Here is a 23940-nt window from a genome sequence, read left to right as displayed (position 1 = left end):
GACTATAATGAAAACAAATTACTCATCTGCCCACAATGCAATACACTTACCAATACATGCCAGACGTTTTCGTTAGCTCCCTCGAAACTGCAGAAACGAATACTAACTCCAAGCAAGCCTTGACCTCCCCACATGTTGCTTGGAGTAACTGTTGTTTCTCTCAATTTGAGTGTCTTACTGCTGTAGACAACCATTTTAATTGGTTTTTCCACATTAGTCTTTAAAAGATCTTTGAGAGTATCATTATCTTGATTCTAAAATCAAAATAAAAGATATCTTAAAATCTTGGATAGTGATTTTTAACTCTGGTAAAATACTTCACAAATTAGCCCTTGCTCATTAAGGCTAAATCTCACACAAACCAAGTTTTTTATCAGAGAATCTGCCTGACTGCCAGTACACCATCTGGATACATGGCAACCAGCCCAAGTGTTTTCATATACAAAAAAGCTAATCAACACTGGACACTATCTGGACAGAGAGTGAATTAAAGGAATCCAATTCATATCATTAGGTTGTATTTGATTCCAAGTGCCAATGCATTTAATAAACTGCTTCTTGCACCTATAAGAACCTGCCAGCCTGTGGAATGGTTTCTATTTTTGTCAAGATCCATTTGGAAACATACAAATTGGGTTAATGGTCCCCAAAACATCATCAGTGACCTCCTTGACTAATATTAGTAAGAACATCTGCTGCTGCCCAGGGGCAGGGCACAGTGAAGGTGAATCCATTGATTTCCATGGAGGAGAATACCTGTGAGGAACTTATTTAGAAAATTTCTATTTGTTTTAAATTGAGTTTAAGATATGTGTCATTGTACTAATTTTGAAATAAAGTAACAATTTGAATTTGTTTCTGAATGGGGACAAAGTGGCCATTAAAAAACACAGGACATAAAATAACATATTTTGCTGATATATTAACTATTTGGTTTATTGATTTCCTGATATAATCTAAAAAAATCAATTTGATTAGGCATTTGAAGCCTAATAATTTAATACGTTTAAGTTTCTAAATTTATTGGTTTGGTATTAAAATAAAGCAGAATGTCCAAACTAAAATTTTCCTAGACATGAAATGTATCGGCTTAAACAAGCCAATGCCCAGGTAATGTTCTGTATTTGGATATGGGCTGATAAGTGGCAAATACCAAGTAATGACCACAAGGGAGAACATTCTATTTATATTTAATGGAATTACTTTTGCAAGTCCCTCATCATCTGTAACCTTGAGGTTAGTTGTGACCGGAAATTCAATTAGATCAGTAAGATGAATTCTGTGGAGCAGGTATCTGTGACAAGTGACTCACCTAATGCTCCACAAAATTGTTTCACCACTTGCAAGGCACAGGTCTGGAACATGATGAAATTATTTCTACTTGCCTGAAGGAGATCTACTCAATGAAGATCAACACTATCCAGGACAAAGTAGCTGCTTGATTGGCTCCCATTCTACCATCAATTCCATGGGGTTGCAGAGTATCACATAACAAAATGTATTGCAGTTTCTCTGACCAATGCTACCAAATCTGCAACCTGTACTGTCAAGGATAACAGCAGTAAACACATGGGAACAGTACTTTGCTTAGACTCTCATCCTACTTTGAAAATATAATTGCTACTCTTTCAATTTGCTGGGTACATATCCGGGATCTCTGATAATATGGAGTATCTCCAGAAAAACAGCAGTAATTCAAGAAATTGGGGCAAAGTACCCAGATTCCTAAAGAATGAGAGAATAATTCACAAAAACTATTTTCTAACATGGCAAGATTAAAAATACCGTACAATTAATCATTATTTCTCTTATACATGAAGCCCATAACTTAATCTTTAACTAATATTTTGTACAATTTATTTAATACAGTTCATTCAACTCTTGACAAAATATATTGGCTTAAAAATGAGAACAGCAAATTAAGTTCAGAGGCACAACTTCGACTCAGTCTTTAATGAGAAACTCTTACCAATCGAGTATTGCCAATGGAAACAACAAAATCAAAAAAAGGCTCCAATCCAGCTCTGTGGCCTGGGGAATTTTCTTGAACCTGAAAGTACAAGATAAAACACTTTAAAAAAAATTATTCTGGTTTCGTGCTCCCATGTCAGGACACAATATTTCAACATCATGGATGGAAAAATCACATCAGTCAGCAGCTAAATACAAAGAATGCTTGCACAAATTGATTCTTGTTTATAGGAGAATGTTTAGATGAGTTGAACTAGAGCCAAGACAATAGCTGGCCTAATCCCAGTGCACTTTGCAGTTAAACACTAGTAGATTTGAGCAACTACAGGATACAATTATCTTTCAAGTGGCTAGAATCTCAGATGAATAGAGGTTTGCAGAGTGTCATGATCAAGATTAGTCCTCAGAAATCAGCTTCACCCCAGCTTCTTACTCAGCCCAACTCCTAAGCAGGAGATCATATTTCAGCTATACAAAACTGGTCAGATTACATTTAGATTACTATTGGTCCTGATAGCAATGATTTTATGGGGAGATTGGGAATGTAAAACACTGAATTCCTGAATATGGAGAAAATTATTGTTCAGCCAGCATCTATGAAGAAAATTTAACAATATAGGTTGACATCTATGATGTAAATGGAAAAGATAGTTATCTGGAATTGATAACATCCAGGTCAAGACTTGAACATGAAAGTAGCGCTGGAGAATGAGCAAAGGAATATCAGAAACAGTAAGAAAAGCCTATAAGGGCAAAATGCGCATGGAAAACAGCAAAGCCCAAAGTGTAAGAAATGAGTGTTGCAGAGAGGAATGAACTGGAGAGAAAGTGAAAAATTAGTAGCAATGAAGTTCCAAGAAGTTTTGAAAATAAATCAACAAAATAGCTTTAACAGATGTCACACATTTTTAAATAAGAAAGTTGCAGTGTCAAAAGGAACTCAAGTTGAAGTACTACACCACTAAAACATTTTAGATGTAGGTGGCAGTTCTCTGCCCAATAATACATCTTCCTTATAGCGCACAAGATCAAAAATCACAAATTTACAAATTAGCTTCGCTACTTACCAGAACATCTTGACAGTTTTCATCACTAGAGATTTGTCAAGGAGTATGTTAATATGTGAGAAACATGTGAAAAGTTGCTTCATATTTAAGCATCCAACTTTTCAGTTTGAGCTACAGAAGTACTCAGCACCATGTTTAAATCTACAAATTATGTTATGATCAGCTGCAAAATGTAACTAATGAAAATATTATATACTTCTCCATCAGTTGAAATGTTTGACTACTTAGATGCCAGTAACAACATGATACATACACAGAAAAACTTTTATTTGCTGACTCAAGCATAGCAGAATTGAATACTTAATCAGTATCAACCTCAAACAGAGTGACTTGCATCACAGCAAATATTGCAAAGTAAAGCTCCACTCCAACAATTTGATTGGGTGAGCAGTCTCCAAATCTGCAGTCAAAAAACTTACCTGCTTTTTGGTTGTACATTAATTTGTAAGTATGCTTTTGCCTGCTAAATCTCAATAAAACCAAATGTACAATCTTAAATAATTCTGAAACAGTAATCCATCTGTTAATGTTAAATATAAAGCAATGCATTTTGAAACCATTCTCCCAGGTAAAAACACTGATAAAATCCTGAGAATGCACCTACAAGTAAAGATGTATTGTTTTAATGATTGAATTTCAGCTTAAATTTGAAAAGCAGTAAACACACTAAATTTGAAAACAATGTGATCAAAATCCCAGACATCAATACTGATAACTGTAAAAATATTTCAAGCAAATTGGGCTGTAAACCTTCTACAAAGTCATGATACACTGCAAGTGGAAAAAATGGAAACTTGCTGGCTTGCTGTTTTGCATAATTAAGAGTTGATGAAAAAATGCAATACAAACTCAAAGTCCACAGTAGTGTAAAGAGGTGGTCAATACTGTTCCATTGCTTATGTTGAGTTAGGATTGTGCAGGTTGGTTCAAGAACCTAATGGTTGTAGGAAAGTTGGTGTTGTGGGACTTCCTTCCCAAAAGTAGTAACAGGAGGACATGACCCATATGGCAGGAATCCTCATGATAAATGCAGCACCTCCTGTAAATGGTAACAATGGTGGGGAGGGCTGTGTTCATAATAGACAAAGATGTGCCACAACTCTCTGCAGCCTTTTGCGTTGCTGTGTGTTGGAAATGCCATACCACGCCATGATGCAACCAGTCAGGATATTTTCAACAATGCACCTCTAATAGTTAAGAGTATTGGTGATATGCCAAATCTCCTTAAACTTCCAAGAAAGTAGAGGCATGCCTTCTTCATAATTGCATCAATGTGATGGGCCCAGGACAGATCACCTGAGATGTTTAACAGCCAGGAACTTAAAGTTGCTTACCTTCTTCACCTCTGACCCACCAATGATAACTGATTAGTGGTCGCCCAACTTGCTCTTGGTGAGAGGGGAAGAAATTTAAAGATGTGCAGGACAAATCTTTTACACAGAGAATGGCAGCTACCTGGAATGGCCTACAGAGTTAATGACAGAAGCAGATATGAAAGCAGGGCTTAATAGACTTTTAGATAACATGAATAGGCAAAGAATGGAAAGCTATGGTTCACTTGCAGGCAGAGGAGAGTTAAGTTAATTTAGCATAGTATTCAGCACAGACATCATAGATGGACAGGCTATAACTATCATTATAATACAAATACGCTGGTGGTTTCCATCTACAATAAAATCTTGCCAACAACTTCCAACTTTATAAATAACAAAGCATTTGCAAACACACTGAAAGATCCAGACTGATCTAGTGAAGATGAGGTTAAAAGAATAACAAAATTTTAGGCCAAAGCTTTGGTGAATTATTTAACATATAATTATCCAATGTGTCAGGAAAACTAAGGAGCTGATTGACTTCAGGAGGATGAAACTGGAGGTCCATCATTGGAAGATCAGAGATGCAGAGGGTCAGCAAATTTATACTCCTCTGTTATCATTTCAGAGGATTTGTTAGGGCTCAGCATGCAAGTGCCTTGTTGAAGAAAATACTGCAGTACCTCTACCTCCTTAGAAGTTTGCAAAGATTCAGCATGACATCAAAAGCTTTAACAAACTTCTACAGATGTTTGGTGGAGAGTATATTGACTGGTTGCATCACCAATGCCCTTGAATGGAAAGTCCTACAAAAAGTAGTGGATATGGTCCAGTCCTAATCACAGATAAAACCCTCTCCATCATAGAGTACACGGCTACATGGAACGCTGTCACAGGAAATCAGCATCCATCAAGGACCCCTACCACCCAGGCCATGCTCTCTTATTGCTGCTGCCATCAGGAAGATGGCACAGCCTCAGGACCCACACCACCTGGTTCAGGAACAGTTATTACCCAATAACATTATATTAAGGGACAATAAATATAGTTAAGCTTTCGATGAGGATTATGAAAGAAGTTTTCCTACAGTCCATAATCAAACAAATAATGTGCATAAAGGCTGCTTATGAAAACAAATTCCACACAAAAACCAAAATAAAAATGCAGAGCAAGATGTTTCACCTTGACAATGCAAGGAGGAAGAGCATTAAATAAAAACACTGCAGGAGATTTCACTGAACATACAATTTTGATCAACAATTCAAGGACACTAAATTGAGGGCCAACTGCTTTTTAAATTAAGACCAAACCTGGGCCAATGCTCATCTAAAATGTTATCACCTAGTCTTCATTTATCTCTATAGTGACAAAGCTACATCAATGTTGAATTAGGAATCAAACATTACTTGAGACAATGGATCCTGCATTTCTCAGTAGATAAACTTTTATGTTATGGAAGCAAATGAGAAAATTCAAAAAAATTTTCACCAGAATAATTAGTAAGGCAAAATTATAATACATGAGGTCCTACTGATAGTGCTGGAAAAGGAGTACCAAATTTTGGACAAAAAAATTGAAGAAAAGTAATGCTTATTTTTTATTAATTAAGATAATTGACCCAAGTCTGTTGACACAGTTGTTTTTTTTTGGGGGGGGGGAAAGAAAGAGTAAAGAAACAAAAACGTGTGTGGAGTGTTTTTTTTGCCTCAATACACCCACACCTCAGTAAACTAATCCAGAAACTTGATTTATTTGTTTGATTTTGAGTCTGCTGCAGGACCAAGCTAGTCTGAGGTCTAGGATTAGGCGGTAGTGAACTGGACAAGATAGAGGACAGCGATCTGAAAAGCGGGAACAGGTCAGGTTCAGCCTACTGGATATTCAGAATTATTACCCTATCAGGATCCATAGAATCCCAGAATATACAATTTAATCACTTGCTAAATGGTAGTTAAAAAATGGAAAATGCTAAAACAGGTATCCACTCTAAAGCTGGAAGTCACTAGACAAATACATGGTCTGCATTCACACAGGTATCATTGAACCCCGACAGTGAAAGATTTTTGAAAATCTAGAAGTCAAGTTCCTATCTATACAAACAATCCACATAACAGTTCTCCTCTCGAGCATACTGTACAAATCTTACGCCTTCAGATATACATAGCACTTTATCCATATTGGAAGAGTTTAGGTACAACCATAATGAAGATTTGGGGAGAGTGAAATTACTTTTGAAAGCAAATGCCTTTGAAATTCAGTCAGATATAATGGTAAATCTTACCTGCACTTGATCAAGAAAATCTGCACATCTGAACCATAAAAAGATTTTATAGAAAGTAGATCTACTGAACTAACCAGGTTAAGTTGTTACAACATGGATGGCATGCTGGATTATAGAAACATAGAAAATAGGTGCAGGAGTAGGCCATTCGGCCCTTCGAGCCTGCACCGCCATTTATTATGATCATGGCTGATCATCCAACTCAGAACACCGCCCCAGCCTTCCCTCCATACCCCCTGACCCCCGTAGCCACAAGGGCCATATCTAACTCCCTCTTAAATATAGCCAATGAACTGGCCTCAACTGTTTCCTGTGGCAGAGAATTCCACAGATTCACCACTCTCTGTGTGAAGAAGTTTTTCCTAATCTCGGTCCTAAAAGGCTTCCCCTCTATCCTCAAACTGTGACCCCTCGTTCTGGACTTCCCCAACATCGGGAACAATCTTCCTGCATCTAGCCTGTCCAATCCCTTTAGGATCTTATACGTTTCAATCAGATCCCCCCTCAATCTTCTAAATTCCAACGAGTACAAGCCCAGTTCATCCAGTTTTTCTTCATATGAAAGTCCTGCCATCCCAGGAATCAATCTGGTGAACCTTCTCTGTACTCCCTCTATGGCAAGGATGTCTTTCCTCAGATTAGGGGACCAAAACTGCACACAATACTCCAGGTGTGGTCTCACCAAGGCCTTGTACAACTGCAGTAGTACCTCCCTGCTCCTGTACTCAAATCCTCTCGCTATAAATGCCAGCATACCATTCGCCTTTTTCACCGCCTGCTGTACCTGCATGCCCACTTTCAATGACTGGTGTATAATGACACCCAGGTCTCGTTGCACCCCCCCTTTTCCTAATCGGCCACCATTCAGATAATAATCTGTTTTCCTATTTTTGCCACCAAAGTGGATAACTTCACATTTATCCACATTAAATTGCATCTGCCATGAATTTGCCTACTCAGCCAACCTATCCAAGTCACCCTGCATCCTCTTAGCATCCTTCTCACAGCTAACACTGCCACTCAGCTTCGTGTCATCTGCAAACTTGGAGATGCTGCATTTAATTCCCTCATCCAAGTCATTAATATACATTGTAAACAACTGGGGTCCCAGCACTGAGCCTTGCGGTACCCCACTAGTCACCGCCTGCCATTCTGAAAAGGTCCCGTTTATTCCCACTCTTTGCTTCCTGTCTGCTAACCAACTCTCCACCCACACCAATACCTTACCCCCAATACCGTGTGCTTTAAGTTTGCACACTAATCTCCTGTGTGGGACCTTGTCAAAAGCCTTCCGAAAATCCAAATATACCACATCCACTGGTTCTCCCCTATCCACTCTACTAGTTACATCCTCAAAAAATTCTATGAGATTCGTCAGACATGATTTTCCTTTCACAAATCCATGCTGACTTTGTCCGATCATTTCACCGCTTTCCAAATGTGCTGTTATCACATCCTTGATAACTGACTCCAGCAGTTTCCCCACCACCGACGTTAGGCTAACCGGTCTATAATTCCCCAGTTTCTCTCTCCCTCCTTTTTTAAAAAGTGGAGTTACATTAGCCACCCTCCAATCCTCAGGAACTAGTCCAGAATCTAACGAGTTTTGAAAAATTATCACTAATGCATCCACTATTTCTTGGGCTACTTCCTTAAGCACCCTGGGATGCAGACCATCTGGCCCTGGGGATTTATCTGCCTTCAATCCCTTCAATTTACCTAACACCACTTCCCTACTAACATGTATTTCGCTCAGTTCCTCCATCTCACTGGACCCTCTGTCCCCTACTATTTCTGGAAGATTATTTATGTCCTTATGACAGGTTACACATTCCATCTGATAAATCTGATGACCTGGAATTCTAATTTACATTATACAGTAGTTAAATTAACAATTAACATACAATTAACCAAGGTTGGTTAAATTATCACATTGCAGTCCGTAACTTTTTTTTGCAGATAGCAATGATTGCTGATAGCTTTTGTTGCGTATAATCTGACAATTTGTCTGTATATGTGCATTTCTCCCTTGATTTGAATTCATGTTTAAAATCTACACAAATTTAACCGTGCGCTAACAGCTTTTCAATTTGATAACAATTTTGCATTTATATAGTATATTTAACATCAAGCTATTTCATATGCTTGAGAGAAATAAAAATTAAAGCATATGAGATAATCAAAATATTCCAGGCTAGAGGCAAGTATTAATGAAGGTTTAACGTGAAAACAGCAACAAAGGGGTGATACAGTGGGATGTAGACACTGAAAATTTATCTAAAGGGGGTGGGCTGGTGGGATGGAACTCAAACCAGAGGGCATGGGAGCTACAGGATTGAAGAAACTGAATATAGGTTAATCCCATGAAGGATTTAAACAAAAAAAAAATTGAATTTAAGGAACTGGGAAATCGTCTTAACTGTAGCAATGAGAAGATTTGGAGGGGGGAAGAAACAAAAAATGTATATAATGGGGAATGGATTTTATACTGAAATATGGTGAAACCATCAGCACATACCGTTACTGAATTACAAAACTGAGAGCAGCTTCCAGAACAACATGCCCAATATTCCTTGTTGGGGAGTAAGGGAAAGGGATTCAAGTGATTAGGCATGCGAGGAGAAGAGATTAGGGAGTCACGACTTTGTCACTGTGTGTGGGGAAAATACTTGCCCCAGATTCGCACTTACTCCTCCTAGAATGCCTTCTACTCTTCTCACAGAAACCTCTGCTCAATCTATTAACACATCATTGTTTGGTCATGTAATTGCTCTGGTCTCCCACTGACTACTGTGTACCACTTTATGTGGTACTGGGTAAAGAGGTAGTGCTTTGGTTCCTTACTGATTTTATTTGATACCACTTTATATTTATGATTTTTGGTTCTAGCATCCACCATGAAAAATCAAGTGCAGGGTGAGTTGCTACAATGACAACAGCAAAGCATTCTGGATCCCCTAATATCCCTCTTCTCCTCACGTTCTTATTACCTCCCTCCTCCTCCCCTTTCTCTCATGGTCCACTGTTCTCTATCAGATTCCTTCTTCTTCAGCCCTTTACTGTTTCCACCTATCACATCCCAGCTTGTTACTGCATCCCCCTCCCCCCCACCCTCACATGACTTCACCTTTCACCTTGTACTCTTTCCTCTCCCCCCTCCTTCTTACCCCTTCCATACCAGTCCTGAAGAAGTGCCTTGGCCCAGAACATTGACTCTTCATTCCTTTCCATAGATGCTGCCAACCTGCTGAGTTCTTAGTCATTTTGTGTGTTGGTAAAACATATACAACAGGCTGCTGTTTATCGATTACAGTTCGGTATTTAAAACTATCATCCCTTCAGTATTAATCAACAAGCTTTAAAACCTGGGGCTCTGCACCTCCCTTTGCAACTGGATCCTTGACCATGGGAGACCACAGTGGTATCACAACCTCACACTGAATGCCAGCAAGATCCATCAATTGATTGTGGACTTCCCCAAGGGGAAACTGGGAGAACACACACTAGTCCTTTGAGGGAAGAAGCTGTTCTTAAAATTCTGTGCGAGTCTCTGTGTTAATGGTGGTAAGAGTAAGCAACTTTAAATTCCTGGGTGTCAAAATCTCCAAAGATTGATCCTGGGCCCAACACACTGATGCATTCACAAAGTAGGCACACTTTGTTAAGACTTTAAGGAAATTTGGTACGTCACCAAAGACTCTTGCAATTTCTGTAGATCAGGGACTTTTATGCCATGGACCCCTACCATTAATGGAGAGGTCCATGGACCTCAGGTTGGGAACCCTTGTGGTAGATGTATGGAGGAGAGTATTCTGACTGATTGCATCACAGCCTGCTATGGAGGCTCCAATGCACAGAATTACAAGAATCTACAGTCTCAGCTAGCTCCATCATGGGCATAACCTATACACCATTGAGGACATCTTCAAGATGCGTTGCCTCACGAAGGGGGCATTAATCACAAATATTCCACAATATCCAAGACACGCCTTTTTCCTCAATGCTACCATTGGGGAAGTGATACAGAAGTGGGACTACCCACACACAATTTAGGAACAGTTTCTTCCTTTCCACCTTCAGATTTGCATTATTTTATAATTTATAGTCATTTTGTCTTTGCACTGTACTGCTGCAGCAGAAAAAAATTTCACAACATACAAGTTAGTGATAATAAACCTGATTCTGATCCAAAGTTCACATGCAGAGATTGCACATACAGCCTTCTGAGTAAGAGGCAAGCCTACTGCAACAAATAATACAGTAATGGGAAGAACACAACTTGTTCCGATGTATCATTGTGACTTGTGTTGTCAATATACCTAATTTCTGTGTCATGCGAGATTGATATTTCTCCCAATATACATTTATTCTAACAATTTTCTCCAATATCTCCCATTTCTTAATACTTCAACTGGAGTAGACTGCCAAAGAACACAGCAGGACTAACAATATCTTTATGAACATTTCTCACAAGTGTATATCCATAATCATGACAATCAGGTGGGGATCTGTGCCCAATTGTTTTATCACTCTCCTTGAGAATGGTTTAACCAACCACAATATCTCCCTCCTGTATAATTCTACTGAAAATATAAAGGTTTTTCATTCAAAAGTTTTAGTAGTAAACTATGCTCTAAAACAGTCATATAAAAGTTTGCACCCCAAAGTATTTTCCTCCCAATTCTTAGATGTTAGTTTTGTTGATATGCAGATATGCCACAAATTGCTCCTGTAAATTTAAATACAGCACCTTTGATCCCAAACAATTCCATGCTCAATAGGATTTCATAAATATTTTATTGAAGTATTTGCATTTAATTCATCTTAATGTCAAAAATTCAATGTATAATCATTTTTAACTATTTTGAAGTATACATAAGCAGGCCACCAACTTTAATTCACAATGGTCGATATTAAGATGCCTATTTCAACAATGTTAAAATTCATATTCCCCTATATTTTGATGTTGGATGCATACTTTGTGCTACCACTGATCTTTTATTTTTTCAGCTGCCTACAGATTCAACTGTACCTCCTGCAGGCTTATTGTAATTACATAAAGTTAAAACATTATTTTCAATACCCATTTTCAGAAGTGGAAAATTGGAAGGCTTGGATAAAAGTTGGGTCAGAACAGCTATCAGTCTACTAACGATGAATCAAAAGAAATGCATGAGCAAGTATATTTCAAAGAGTAAAGTATGTGGGAGGGGACACCGAACAGAAGAGACAGCAGAGAAAGGGAGGAATACATAATAAGGGCAATGCCTAGCAGAGTTTATGTAGTTCAGTGAGGAGAAGGGAATCACAGCTTAACACTGAACAAGAATATTCCATAGGTTAGAGATTTTGAACCATAGATGGAGAATAGACCATGGCAAGCCAATTACAACTATGCTTTTTGTAATAATTAAGTCTTAAGGAGTCTAGGATTCTGGCAGGAGAGAGGTAAGAGCAGTGCGACCACAAGTCTTTATGTTGAAGATATGGAACATCCGTTTCTTTCAGCAATTCTCCCCCTCCTCTCCTATTCCAGTTACCTTCTCACCTCTTCTCTATCCCCGCTCATCACCTCCTTCGGTTCCCCTCTGCCTTTCCATTCTTCCATGGTCCACTATCCTCTCCTACTTGATTCCTCCTCCTTCAACCCTTTATCTCTTCCACCTCTCCCAGCTTCTTACTTCATCCCTCCCCTCATCTGTCTTACCTATCACCTACCAGCTTGTATCCTTCTCCTTCCCCTTCTCCCCTCCTGTTATTCGAGTTTCTGCCCTCTTCCTTTTCAGTCTTGGTCCAAAACGTCAACTGTTTATTTCCCCTCTATAGATGCTGCTTGACTTACCGAGTTCCTCCAGCATTGTGTATGAGTTGCTCAGGATCTCTAGCGTTTGCAGAATCTCTTGTATTTATGGTCCAGTTTGCTAGCATTCAAAATAATCAATTGTTCTTTGATCTTGTGATACATCTCCTGCAGCATGCCCTGGCTTTAATTTTAAAGGCAGCACACAAGAAACATTGCTGTATGAATTCTTTCAAAGAAGGTTAGGTAGAGAAGTGATTTGTAGTCATTGACATGAGGGATGTCAATGCTTCTGAAATGGAACACTTTTATATATGGCATTAGACATCATCAGTAAGGTTAAGCAGTCAGATGCACCTCTATTTATCCTTCTGTTTTCCTGAATTCTCTCCTCAAATACCCTTTCTCTTGATAAATTAGGGAATTTCAATCTTCAAACAGGGGCACCACTGGAGAAAATTCTGAATTAATCATATAAAATATTCAGAGCAAACAACATTTTAATTTATTTTGTTCTTCTCTATGCAGTTAAATTATTCATGCATTTGTTGCCTCTCTGTTTAAACTCTTCCAGCTTTAGAGCAACATCACAACACCTCTAATTATCACTCAGGTATTTTACCTGGCTTACATCTGAGGCCAAGCATCCAGAACTCAATCAAGAATTCCCTCCCAAAAATCACCACTGATTCCCAAGAAATGTTTTCCTTCAAACTTAAGCAGCTCCTTAAAACTTCCCTTTTTGACAATATCTATATTTTGATGCCAATGAAACATACAAAAAATTCAACATTAAACATAAAATACTGTAGACGTAATTGAATATTCAGAAAGAGCTGACCATACCACTGTCAACATTGTGTGTTCAGATAATCAGCAATAAGTGTAAGGGACTACAAACTATTGAGAGGCCTGGATAGAGTGGATGTGGTGTGAGAAGTGCTTCCAGTGGGAGAGCCTAGGACTAGAGAGCATCGTTCAGAATAAAAAGATGTCCTTTAGCAGAGAAATGAAGAATTTCATTGTAGTGAATCATTGTTATAGATGGCTGTTGAAGCCATGTCGTTTGGAACAATTAAATTGGAGGTTGATAGGTTCTTGATTAGTAAGAGCATCTAAGTTATGGGGAAAAGGTAGGAGAATGGGTTGACAAGGAATAATAAAACAAGCCACAATTGAACGTCAGAGCAGACTTTATGGGCAAATGGCATAATTCTGTAATGACTTATGGGACATATAAAACAAAGGTAACTAAAGTCATTTTCTTACAATAATGTCCTTGTCATCAAAACTGCACAAAAACTGAATCAATAAACAAGTTCAAGAAACTGCTTAATTTATCCCTTTTTAAAAGATGCTCGGCAACAGGTCAGTGTTAAGATGGACTGAAATATCAAACCTTCCATAGATGGACATAACAAGTGAATGGTATACCAATGCAGTAATATATTACAAGCACCTGAAGTGGTCATCAACCCAATGCTATTTCTGGCTGTCAGCTGATATTATTTAAGTTTCTTTAAACTATTGCATGGTGTGACTTCTTTATGTTGAGACTTCAATTTGTGTCATCTGTGATTTATACCCTTTCATGAAACAAAACAAATGGATAAACAGAAAAAAGCTTCATTCTCTAAATGGAAATAATGAGGATTTTCTTTCATTGTAAACGTAGAATTACTAATGTTAGATTTAGGATCTGGAGAATGACTACATAAGCTGTTAACATGGTCTGTATTATTAAGTACAAAGATTAAGATCTTGAAAATTTAAGCAATAATAGCTGTTGTTAATTTTCTAAACTTAAATTATAGACTATACATTGCAAACCAGACAAAAGTAGATGGTATATATTAAAAAGTTTGATATATTGCAATAAGCATTGATACTCCCATATCAAATAACCAACGTTCAACCAACTATGCACATGCAATGAGAATATATCCACTCTGGTGGTGTTTTTCAGACCCTTTGAGTGATCAGGCTCTTTGCTGTCTCTGAGGGTACTCGGAACGAAGTGTGCAGCATCGAGGCCAAGAAGCCTGGAGACAGGGCACAAGCACAGACTGATTCCACTTCTCGCTGATCTCACCAATTGAAGCATCAAGGAAGATTGACATCATCAAGGCGAGTGCAGAAGGCAAGAGGGTGTTCAGCACTATCTACCAGCCGCTCGCTTGCTGCTGCCGCTAGAGGAAGGAGTCTGTGTGATGGTCTCTCCCTCTCACTCACTACACCCAAAGGTCCCTGCACTCGAATGTTCTCTCTCTCCCTCGCAAAGCTGTTGGAGGATGGTGCCGGAGTCCTGGTTCTCAAGCAAGATTGAACAGACGCTGTTTGTGGATTGAGTTCTGTAGTTCACATCATGATGTGTTTCTGGCCACTCCTTTTTTTGTTGTTGTTGTTTTGACGATTTTGAATCAGGGCAGCCTGCAGATAACGAACACTGAGCTGAATAAATATGCCTTTCAACTTTGTGTTTTATACTGTGTTTATCATCTCTTTTTGTTGCCATTTGCGCAATTTGTTTTCTTTTTGTGCGTGGGGGAGGTTTGATCTTTATTCTTTGAACAGGTTCAATGGTTTTCTTTGTTTCATGGTTGTCTGTGGAGAAGACGAATCTCAGGATTGTATACTGCATGGGTACTTGAAAATAAATGTACTTTGAATCTTGAATCTTTGATTAAAATACTATACAGATACACTGCACATACAGAGGTTATATTTATACATTTACACTACCTGACATTGATACACAAAAATGGTCAAATCACATTCCTTTGCTCATCGTTACAGATATAGTGAAATAACTGCAAATCATATAGGCACATCAACAACTTCGAAATATTATACTGTTGCAAAAGGATCAAATTAAATCAGGAATAAAAACAAAATGCTGGAGAAATACAGCATATCAAGCAGCATAAAACCAAAAAATATCAGTCTAAAACATTAACTCTTGTTGCTGCCTGACTTACTTAGTATCTCAAGTATTTCTTGTTTTAGTTCAGATTACCAGCATCTGTAGTTTGTGCAATTAAATAAGAACTTTGATGAAAAGAAATTTTGAGGATTTTAATCCATGTGCGCACTGAAAAAAAAAATCAGAAAGGCAAAGGACTTGAGGATTTTCAGGTTATGTTCTTACAACAGCACACTCTGGAGTGGATTATACAAGACCTGACATTGAACCAAAATGGATTAATTAATGACTTTAGAGTTAAGGTACCACATAGTGTGAACAGTGATCATGATGGGTTTCAATTTTATATTAAGTTTGAACAAGTTAGGGTGCAAAAGCAGTATCTTAAACATAAATGAAGGTACTTATAAAAATATGAAAGCAAAGCTGGCTCAATGAGCTAGTCAATTAGGTTAAGGGACCCGTCATTCCAGTTGCAGTAGTAGACATTTAAGAGTACCTTGCAAGATACAGAGTATCTACAGTGGCAGGCAAAGGTTTGGGCACCCCAAGTCAAAATTTCTGTTACTGTGAATAGCTAAGCGAGTAAAAGATGAACTGATTTTCAAAAGGCATAAAGTTAAAGATGACACGTTTCTTTAATATTTTAAGCAAGAAAACTTTATTTCCATGTTTTACAGTTACAAAATAACAAAAAAGGACCCTGCATGGCAGTACTTAGTAACGCCCCCTTTGGCAAGTATTACAGCTTGTAAGTGCTTTTTGTAGCTAGATAAGAGTCTTTCAATTCTTATTTGGGGGACTTTCGCCCATTTTTCTTGCAAAAGGCTTCTAGTTAACCATATAACAATTCTGTGAGATTCTTGGGCCGTCTTGGTTCAAAGAAACATCTAAACAAGCCTGATCCATTTTGGAAACAAGTCCTATGGACTGATGAAGTTAAAATAAAACTTTTTGGCCGCAATGAGCAAAGGTATGTTTGGAGAAAAAAGGGTGCAAAATTTCATGAAAAGAACACCTCTCCAACTGTTAAGCACAGGGGTGGATCGATCATGCTTTGGGCTTGTGTTGCAGCCAGTGGCACGGGGAACATTTACTAGTACAGGGAAGAATGAATTCCATTAAATACCAGCAAATTCTGGAAGCAAACGTCACACCATCTGTTAAAAAGCCGAAGATGAAAAGAGGATGGTTTCTACAACAGGATAATGATCCTAAACACACCTCAAAATCCACAATGGACTACCTCAAGAGGCGCAAGCTGAAGGTTTTGCCATGGCCCTCACAGTCCCCTGACCTAAACATCATCGAAAATCTGTGGGTAGACCTTAAGAAAAGCACTGCATGCAAGACGGCCCAAGAATCCTACAGCACTAAAGCATTTTGCACGGAAGAATGGGCAAAAATCCCTCAAACAAGAATTGAAAGACTCTTAGCTGGCTACAAAAAGCATTTACAAGCTGTAATACTTGCCAAAGGGGGTGTTACTAAGTACTGCCATGCAGGGTGCCCAAACTTTTGCTTCGGGCCCTTTTCCTTTTTTGTTATTTTGTAACTGTAAAAGATGGAAATAAAAAAGTTATCTTGCTTAAAATATTAAAGAAATGTGTCATCTTTAACTTTATGCCTTTTGGAAATCAGTTCATCTTTTACTCGTTTAGCTATTCACAGTAACAGAAATTTTGTCCAGGGGTGCCCAAACTTTTGCATGCCACTATATATTGTCAAGGAGGAACTGTTCATGCTTTGGGTTAAACCCAGTATCAGAACTAACAGTGGTGAGGAAAAACGGGCATTATCTAGGAAGAGACTGGTAACACAAGGGTCAGAGGTGATTGGTGAACCACAGAGGGGTGAAGGATGCTATGCCAATGAAGGTAAGTAAGGGCAGGGGATGATGGATAATAGGTGGAGGCAGATAGAGCTAGTGTGGGGGGAGTGAAGGATGGAAGAAAAGGGTGCTAAGCAAGAACACAAAAGCTACTAGTGCTAGAATCTGATACGCAAGGAAGATGATGATGGAAACCATTAGGAGAGGAGGGAAGACCAGATGAAACATGAACCAGATTGTGTGGGTAGAAAGTGAATGAACCCAGAAGGGAAGGGGTATGAAGCTGTAGGAACAAGAAGTGGGAGGACTGGAGGCAGATTGTTGGAGAGCTGGGGTGAAAACAGGTGCAGACTACCTTAGAAAATTCAGTACAAATAGCAATGGGTTCCAAACTACCCAAGTGGAACAAGGTATTGTCCCTCTTGTTCGTATTGGCCTTACCCTAGCAGTGAAGAAGGCCAAGTATGGACGAGGCAATTTGGAATTGGAAAGGGGAATCGAAATGGCATGCAACAGGAAACAAAGAATGGCCGCTGCAGGCAAAGCTTGGTACTCTGCAAATCAGTCACCTTGTCTGTCCTTGCCTTGCCGTTGTAAAGGCCACATCTTTGCCTCACCTGGAAGGGCTGTTTAGGTCCTATAGCAAATGAGCCTGGGGAATTTATAACAGAAAATAACAAATGGTGAATGAGCTTAACATGCATTTTTCATCAGACTTCACTGTAGACGATATAAATAACATCACCAAAAGAGCTGAATGTTACAAACATCACACAAGTGATTGGGCATGCTGATGAATCTGCAGGCTAATGCGTCTACACACCCTGGTGAATTTAACCTTAGGATCATAAGTAGTCCATGTAATTGCTATATACTGGCTTTAATTTTCAAAATTCCCAAGATTTAGGGAACACTTCAAATTTGAAAATGGTTAATTATAAGTTACAAGGAGAGAAAGCAAGAAACCGGAGTCAAATCAGCTTAAAAACCATGATTGGGTTAACATTAGCTATTAAAGATGTTATAGCAAGGCACTTACAAAAGTTAAAGGCAAGTTAACATGAATTGTGAAAGGGGTGTGATTTTGATCATCATGTGGAAGCTATTACAGTCGGCCCTCCTTATCCGTGAGGGATTGGTTCCAAGACTCCCCACAGATACCAAAAAACACAGATCCTTAAGTCCCTTATTTAACCTGTCTCAGTGCGGGTGGACTTTAGGACCCAGGGCAGCACAGGACCCACCGCCCTCAGTGCTTCTGTTCCGTTGACTTATAATACCTAATACAATGTAAAAGCTATGTAAATAGTTGTTATACTGTATTGTTTAGGGAATAATGACAAGAAAAAAAAGTCTGTACATGTTCAGTACAGACGCAACCATCGTAGCTCTTCTGGGAATGCTGATGCTGCCTTGGCATCAGCCGATGCCAATTCTCCCGTGATCTTTAAGTTCTTGAGGCTGTAGCACTTTACATAGCCAGCCATCCCTAGCACTAACACTTCCACGAATTTCAGCTTCTTTCTGCTTTATTGTACGAATGCTGGATTCGTTCTTACCGACGTTACGGCTCACTTCGGAATGCGACACGCCACTTTTCAAAAGATCTAATATTTCTAATTTGTCGGCGAGAGAGAGCACGTTACGCTCCCTCTTGCTTTGACCATGTAATTGCTTCTTAGGAGCAATTTTTTCACAGAAACAAAGTAGCGAACGAATAAGATGCAAGGCGAACAATGCTCGAACAACGAGTGCTGGGCAGAGAACTTCCAGATTTTCCCAATTCGCGGTTGATTGAATTTGCACATATGGAACTCGCGGATAAGGAAGGCCGACTGTATACTGGTTTGGATAGAAAACTGACAGTCTAAAATAGTGGTCGCCAACCAGTCAATCGCAACCGACTGGTCGATACTCGAGACTTTCCCAGTAGATCCCGAAAAAAAAATGAAAAATGCACACCGGGCAGAAAAGACCGGAAGCAAACCCCCCACCAAACCCAGAAACAACCTCTCCCGACAAACAGTTCTCTGCAGTGGGAGCACCGCTACATCACTATTGTCCTAATCGGCATCAATCTATCTTTATAATGCTCACATTACAACACTTTTCCCCCTTTAAATTCCAACATTCCCCAAATGTAAAAGAACTGGGAAACAAAAAACAGTGGTGTCATTAGCTTGCGTACCTCTGAAACTTATACTAGTGTCTCAGTAACAGTTTACCAATACAAAACACCTGAAAAATGTGGCAGTTTCAACATTCAGTCTAACAAAGGAAACTGTCCATTCAAATATTCAGTCTGTCAGGAGGTTTGCGAGGGAACTGTCCTGGAACAGATGAAAATTATTAAATCTAAGTACAGGAGCTGTCTTACTGACAGACACCTCAGACTGTCTCAAACTGGCTGTATGTAGTTATGAGCCAAATTTCAGGGAACTAGCAGAAAGTATTCAGCCCCAGTCATCACACTGAGTGCAACAGCCAATTTATATTCATTTATTTTTCGTGTTGAAATAAAATTAAATAATGAAACTTAGAATTAAAGGTGTTGTAATGGGAGCATTATAAAAATAAGCAATACCAATTAAGATAATAGTAACATAGCAACACTCCTGCTACAGAAAGCCGCCTGCAAAGAGAGACCGCTTCTGGGGCTGCGGGGCTCCACTTCCGGTCTCCTCTACCTGGTGCACATGCGTATGTCTAAACAATTTAGTAGGTCGATCTTGCCTTTCACTAAGACCGAGGTAGGGGATCTTGGCAACCACTAGTCTAAAAGATAAAGGTTGGCAACCACTAGTCTAAAAGATAACAGTTGGCATAAATGATTCTTTTTCAAGCTGGCAAAAAGTGACAAGTTGTTCGCCTAAGCCACTGGGGTTTCAGCATGTTAGTCATGTATTTAAGTTGTAAAACTAAAGGAACCAAAGAACCCAAAAAAGTAGGAGCAGGAATATCCACCAAGCCTCTCAAGCCTGCCTTGCCACTCAACATGATTGTGCTGATCTTTGCTGGCATCAACTCCTCTGCATGACAATTCTCCATAAACCTCAATTCCTTTATTTTTCAAATACTTATCCAACTCCATCTTAACTACAGTCAATCATCTGGCCCCAGCATCTTCTGAGACTAAGGTTTAGATTCACTACCCTCATGCGAAACAACTTCTATGCATCTCAGAGCAGACTCTAAGTATTACTTCATAGCTGCATTCCCTCGTTGAGACACTCCATAAGTGAAATCATCTCAACATTGCCCCATAAAGATCCCTTAGATTTTGTGTGAAAGCGGTCACTGTTCTTCTAAACAAAAAAAAATACAGATCCAAACTGCTTAGCCTCTCTTGATAGGGCAACTACCTCAGCCCAGGAATTAGGAGACCAGGCTTTTATGCAAGCTCTTTTAAGCTTTTCACAAATACACTAGATCTACATATTCCACTTCAAAGATTTGCCTGTCACAAGACCTTGATGACAAGGTTTAATTATATCCAGCTATTCTAAATAATTATTTTCCCTTTTAGTTTTGACTCTAACACCTTGCCATTATAACACATTAATCTGGCCTCTAATTCCTTTTTGAAGAGGAGAGTCACATCAGCTGTCTTCCAATTTTCTGGAATTTAGCAAGTTTTGAAAACTTTCAACCAGTGGGTCCACCAACTCTGCAGCCATCTCATTTAAAATCCTTGTAAGGTGGCCCCAATAATTTGTCTGCCTTTAGCTTTATAGTTAATCCATAATGACCAGTAGCTTTACAAGTCCCTCCACATTATTTGAAATTAGTCCATCTGTTATGTTAGGGATATTTGCCATGTTCTTCACATGGAAGATTGATGAAAACACTGATCTGATTTCTGTTACCAATTCATTGAAGGTCCCACACGGAACTTGGCTACCTTTCTATTTGTATACCACCAGAAACTTTGTTTGATATAATATGCAAGTTACCTCAAAACTTCAGAAAAGGATTGGTTGCTACATTTGATTACACAAAGTGGAAAGCAGAGGATAAAGTCAAGAGAATAAAAAGATTAAACAAATAAGCCAAGAGCTAACAGATGTCAGAAATTGAGAAATTACAATGGTGAGAAATCACCAAGTCCTGAAATGCAGGGAGTTACCTAGCACATAACATGCAAAAGCAAATGTAATTTGTAATTAGGAAAGCTTACAAAATTGCACTGTGTATTACAGGGGGAAAGAATGTTGTACTTCTACAACAGAAGCATCAGGATAACATCTGGAGCACTATGTACACTATCACTAAGGCATATAACGTTACAAGAGATTTACTATAAAGAACAAGCTGCTTATGTTAATGAAAGATTGGATCAGACAGTTTGCATTAAATGAGAGAGGAGTTTATTGAAAAGCATTAGATCCTGAGGAGCACTGGAGCAAAAGGTATTTGTAGGAAAATCTAGAATGAGGCACCTGTTTAAAGGCAAGTGTTTGCTCACTTCAGAAAGATCAGGTTAATTTTTCTTGAGGTTAATGAGTCTTTGGAATTCTTCCTCAAAAGTTGGTGGAAGTAGATTTCGTAGTTAGATAATTTCTTAGGAAGCATGAAGGTGAAACGATACCATGAGTAACAGGGACATTAAATATGTGATCATCTTGTCGAATGTCAGAGAAAGTCTGAAGAACCAAACTGCCAGCATCTGCTTACAATTCGAATATTCAAACCAAACCCAGTGTGAATTTACAATCTGCAATGGAAGAGCAGAGTAACATCAAACCCCTAATTTGCCTAAGTCGTCAAAATTTAAAGCAAATAACTTTAGTTTCGAATCTAAACACACTAAACCCTATTGCAATTGTAGGGTGGGGGGGAGGGAGACTCGAACTTCTAATCATTTGTATGTAGCTACGTAGAGAAACGTGTAACAGGCAGATCGGACACTTATTGTCATGTGTTTTCGTTGAATTCTCCAATCCGTCAGCTAACAATTCAGACACAATCCTCTCCGAACTCTCACTGGAAGCCACTGCATCAGCCCGAGAGCGGGAAGATAGGAGCAGGCCGCAGCCGAGACCCGGACCTTGCGTACGGACCGAAAACAGCAACTCAACACTGCGGGCGAGCACGCAAGACGTCGAATGAAATCGCTTTTATGAAAAGCAGCTACATACTCGGAGGACATGGTATCCCTCGCTGCCTCCGCCGGGTATTTCCACACTTTGCGAGCCCCCCATTGCTGGCTGTGCTCAGTCTGCAGCGTCGCCCAAGGAAGCGGCTCCAGCGACTCGCTTTTACGTGGCAACCGAGGCATTCTGGGAACAGACACGTCAATGCTCTGGAAGGGCCTGCGAGGAGCATGCGCAAACCTGCTCCCTCTCCTCGGCTACCTCATTCATGGCAGTAGCATTAGTACCTGGGGCAATCTCATTGAACACCTCGCGGGTCCGGGAGTAGCAGTTAGACACATTTATTATCGAAGTGCGTATATATCACCATACAAAATCCTGAAATTCATTTACTCGCGGTCAACCACGGTAGAATCAATGTAAGACTGCACCTGACAATAACCAAAATGCAAAATAAAATACAACAAACTGTGCAAATACAAAAAGAAAGAGAAGAAATAAATAATAATAATAACAACAAAATAAGCAATAAAACTCCAGAAAATGAGATGAAGTGTGCTTGAAGACAAGTCCATGGGTGTGGGGTGGGAAGAGTTCAATGATGAGGCAAGGGAAGTCGAGTGAAGTTATGCCCTTTGTTTCAAGTGCCGGCAGTCTGAGGGATAATAACAGCTCCTGAACCTGGTGGTGCAGGTCCTGAGGCTCCTCTACCTTCTTCCTGATGGCAGTAGCAAGAAGAGAACATGGCCTGGATGGTGGGGGTACTTGATGACGGAGGATGCTTTCCTGTGACTGCACTCTGTGATGACGTGCTCAGTGATGGGAAGGGCTTTATTCCTGATGGAATGGGCCACATCTACAAACTTTTGCAGGCTCTTCTGTCAAGGGCATTGGTGTTTCCATACCAGGCTGTGGTGCAACCAGTTAATATATTATTCTCTTCACCACACATCTGTAGGAGTAACACACACTCAATGCTGGAGGAACTGAGCAGGACAGGTGGCCTCTATGGAAAAGAGTAAACAGTCGACATTTCAGGCTGAGACCCCTCTTCAGGACTCATGGTCCAAAATGTCGACTGTTTACTCTTTTCCATAGCTGCTGCCTGGCCTGCTGAGCTCCTCCAGCATTTTTGTGTGTGTTACTTTGATTTCCTCCACCTGCTGATGTTCTCCTGTTTGTGACACATCTATAGAAGTCTGTCAAGGTTTTAGATGACTTGCTGAATCTTCACAAACTTCTAAGAAAGTAGAGGCACTGGCACGCTGTCTTGTAATGACACTTACGTGCTTGAACCAGAACAGATCCTCAGAAATGATAACACTGAGGATTTTTAAAGTTGCTAACCCTCTCCACCCTGATCCCCCTGTTGTGTATTTAATATTTCAGTAGTATTTGAGTAATTCTGTAGATATATTGTTTGATTAAGCTTTCTTGTTTGGTTAAATAATTCATTATGGGTTATATGTAAAAATAAGTGAATTTCATATGTCATAGCACTATTACGAGATACGAGTGCCTCACTTAAAGTAATCATAAAGTTAGGTAAGAGCAGCAATCATTACCAGTGTCCAGGAAGAGGAGTTTGAGCTGCTTCAACGACTATCACCCAGTAGCATGCTCATCTAGTGTACTGAAGTGCTTCAAGAGACAAAGACCAG

The 23940-nt window shown here is 39.3% G+C and overlaps 1 protein-coding gene across 3 annotated transcripts in view; it reads right to left on the bottom strand.

The window, feature by feature from the left end:
- The window catches only part of gorasp2 (golgi reassembly stacking protein 2), a 40965-nt gene extending 18509 nt beyond the window's left edge, over positions 1 to 22456 (bottom strand). The window contains exons 1-4 of one of the 3 annotated variants that reach the window (XM_072261921.1): positions 22325 to 22456; positions 17756 to 17838; positions 1970 to 2050; positions 51 to 254 (exon numbers count right to left, since the gene is read on the bottom strand). In XM_072261921.1, coding sequence (XP_072118022.1) covers positions 51 to 194 — 144 coding nt within the window. In that variant the 5' untranslated portion in view covers positions 195 to 254; positions 1970 to 2050; positions 17756 to 17838; positions 22325 to 22456. Of the gene's footprint in view, positions 1 to 50; positions 255 to 1385; positions 1465 to 1969; positions 2051 to 17755; positions 17839 to 22324 lie in introns of those variants that run through there. The other 2 variants (XM_072261918.1, XM_072261919.1) reach the window with 2 other exon arrangements.
- Between the last annotated feature and the right edge of the window lie 1484 nt (positions 22457 to 23940).

Source organism: Mobula birostris, chromosome 6, assembly GCF_030028105.1.
Source record: "Mobula birostris isolate sMobBir1 chromosome 6, sMobBir1.hap1, whole genome shotgun sequence".
NCBI classification, from domain to species: Eukaryota; Metazoa; Chordata; class Chondrichthyes; order Myliobatiformes; family Myliobatidae; genus Mobula; species Mobula birostris.
This window is presented reverse-complemented; position numbering and strand designations above follow the sequence as displayed.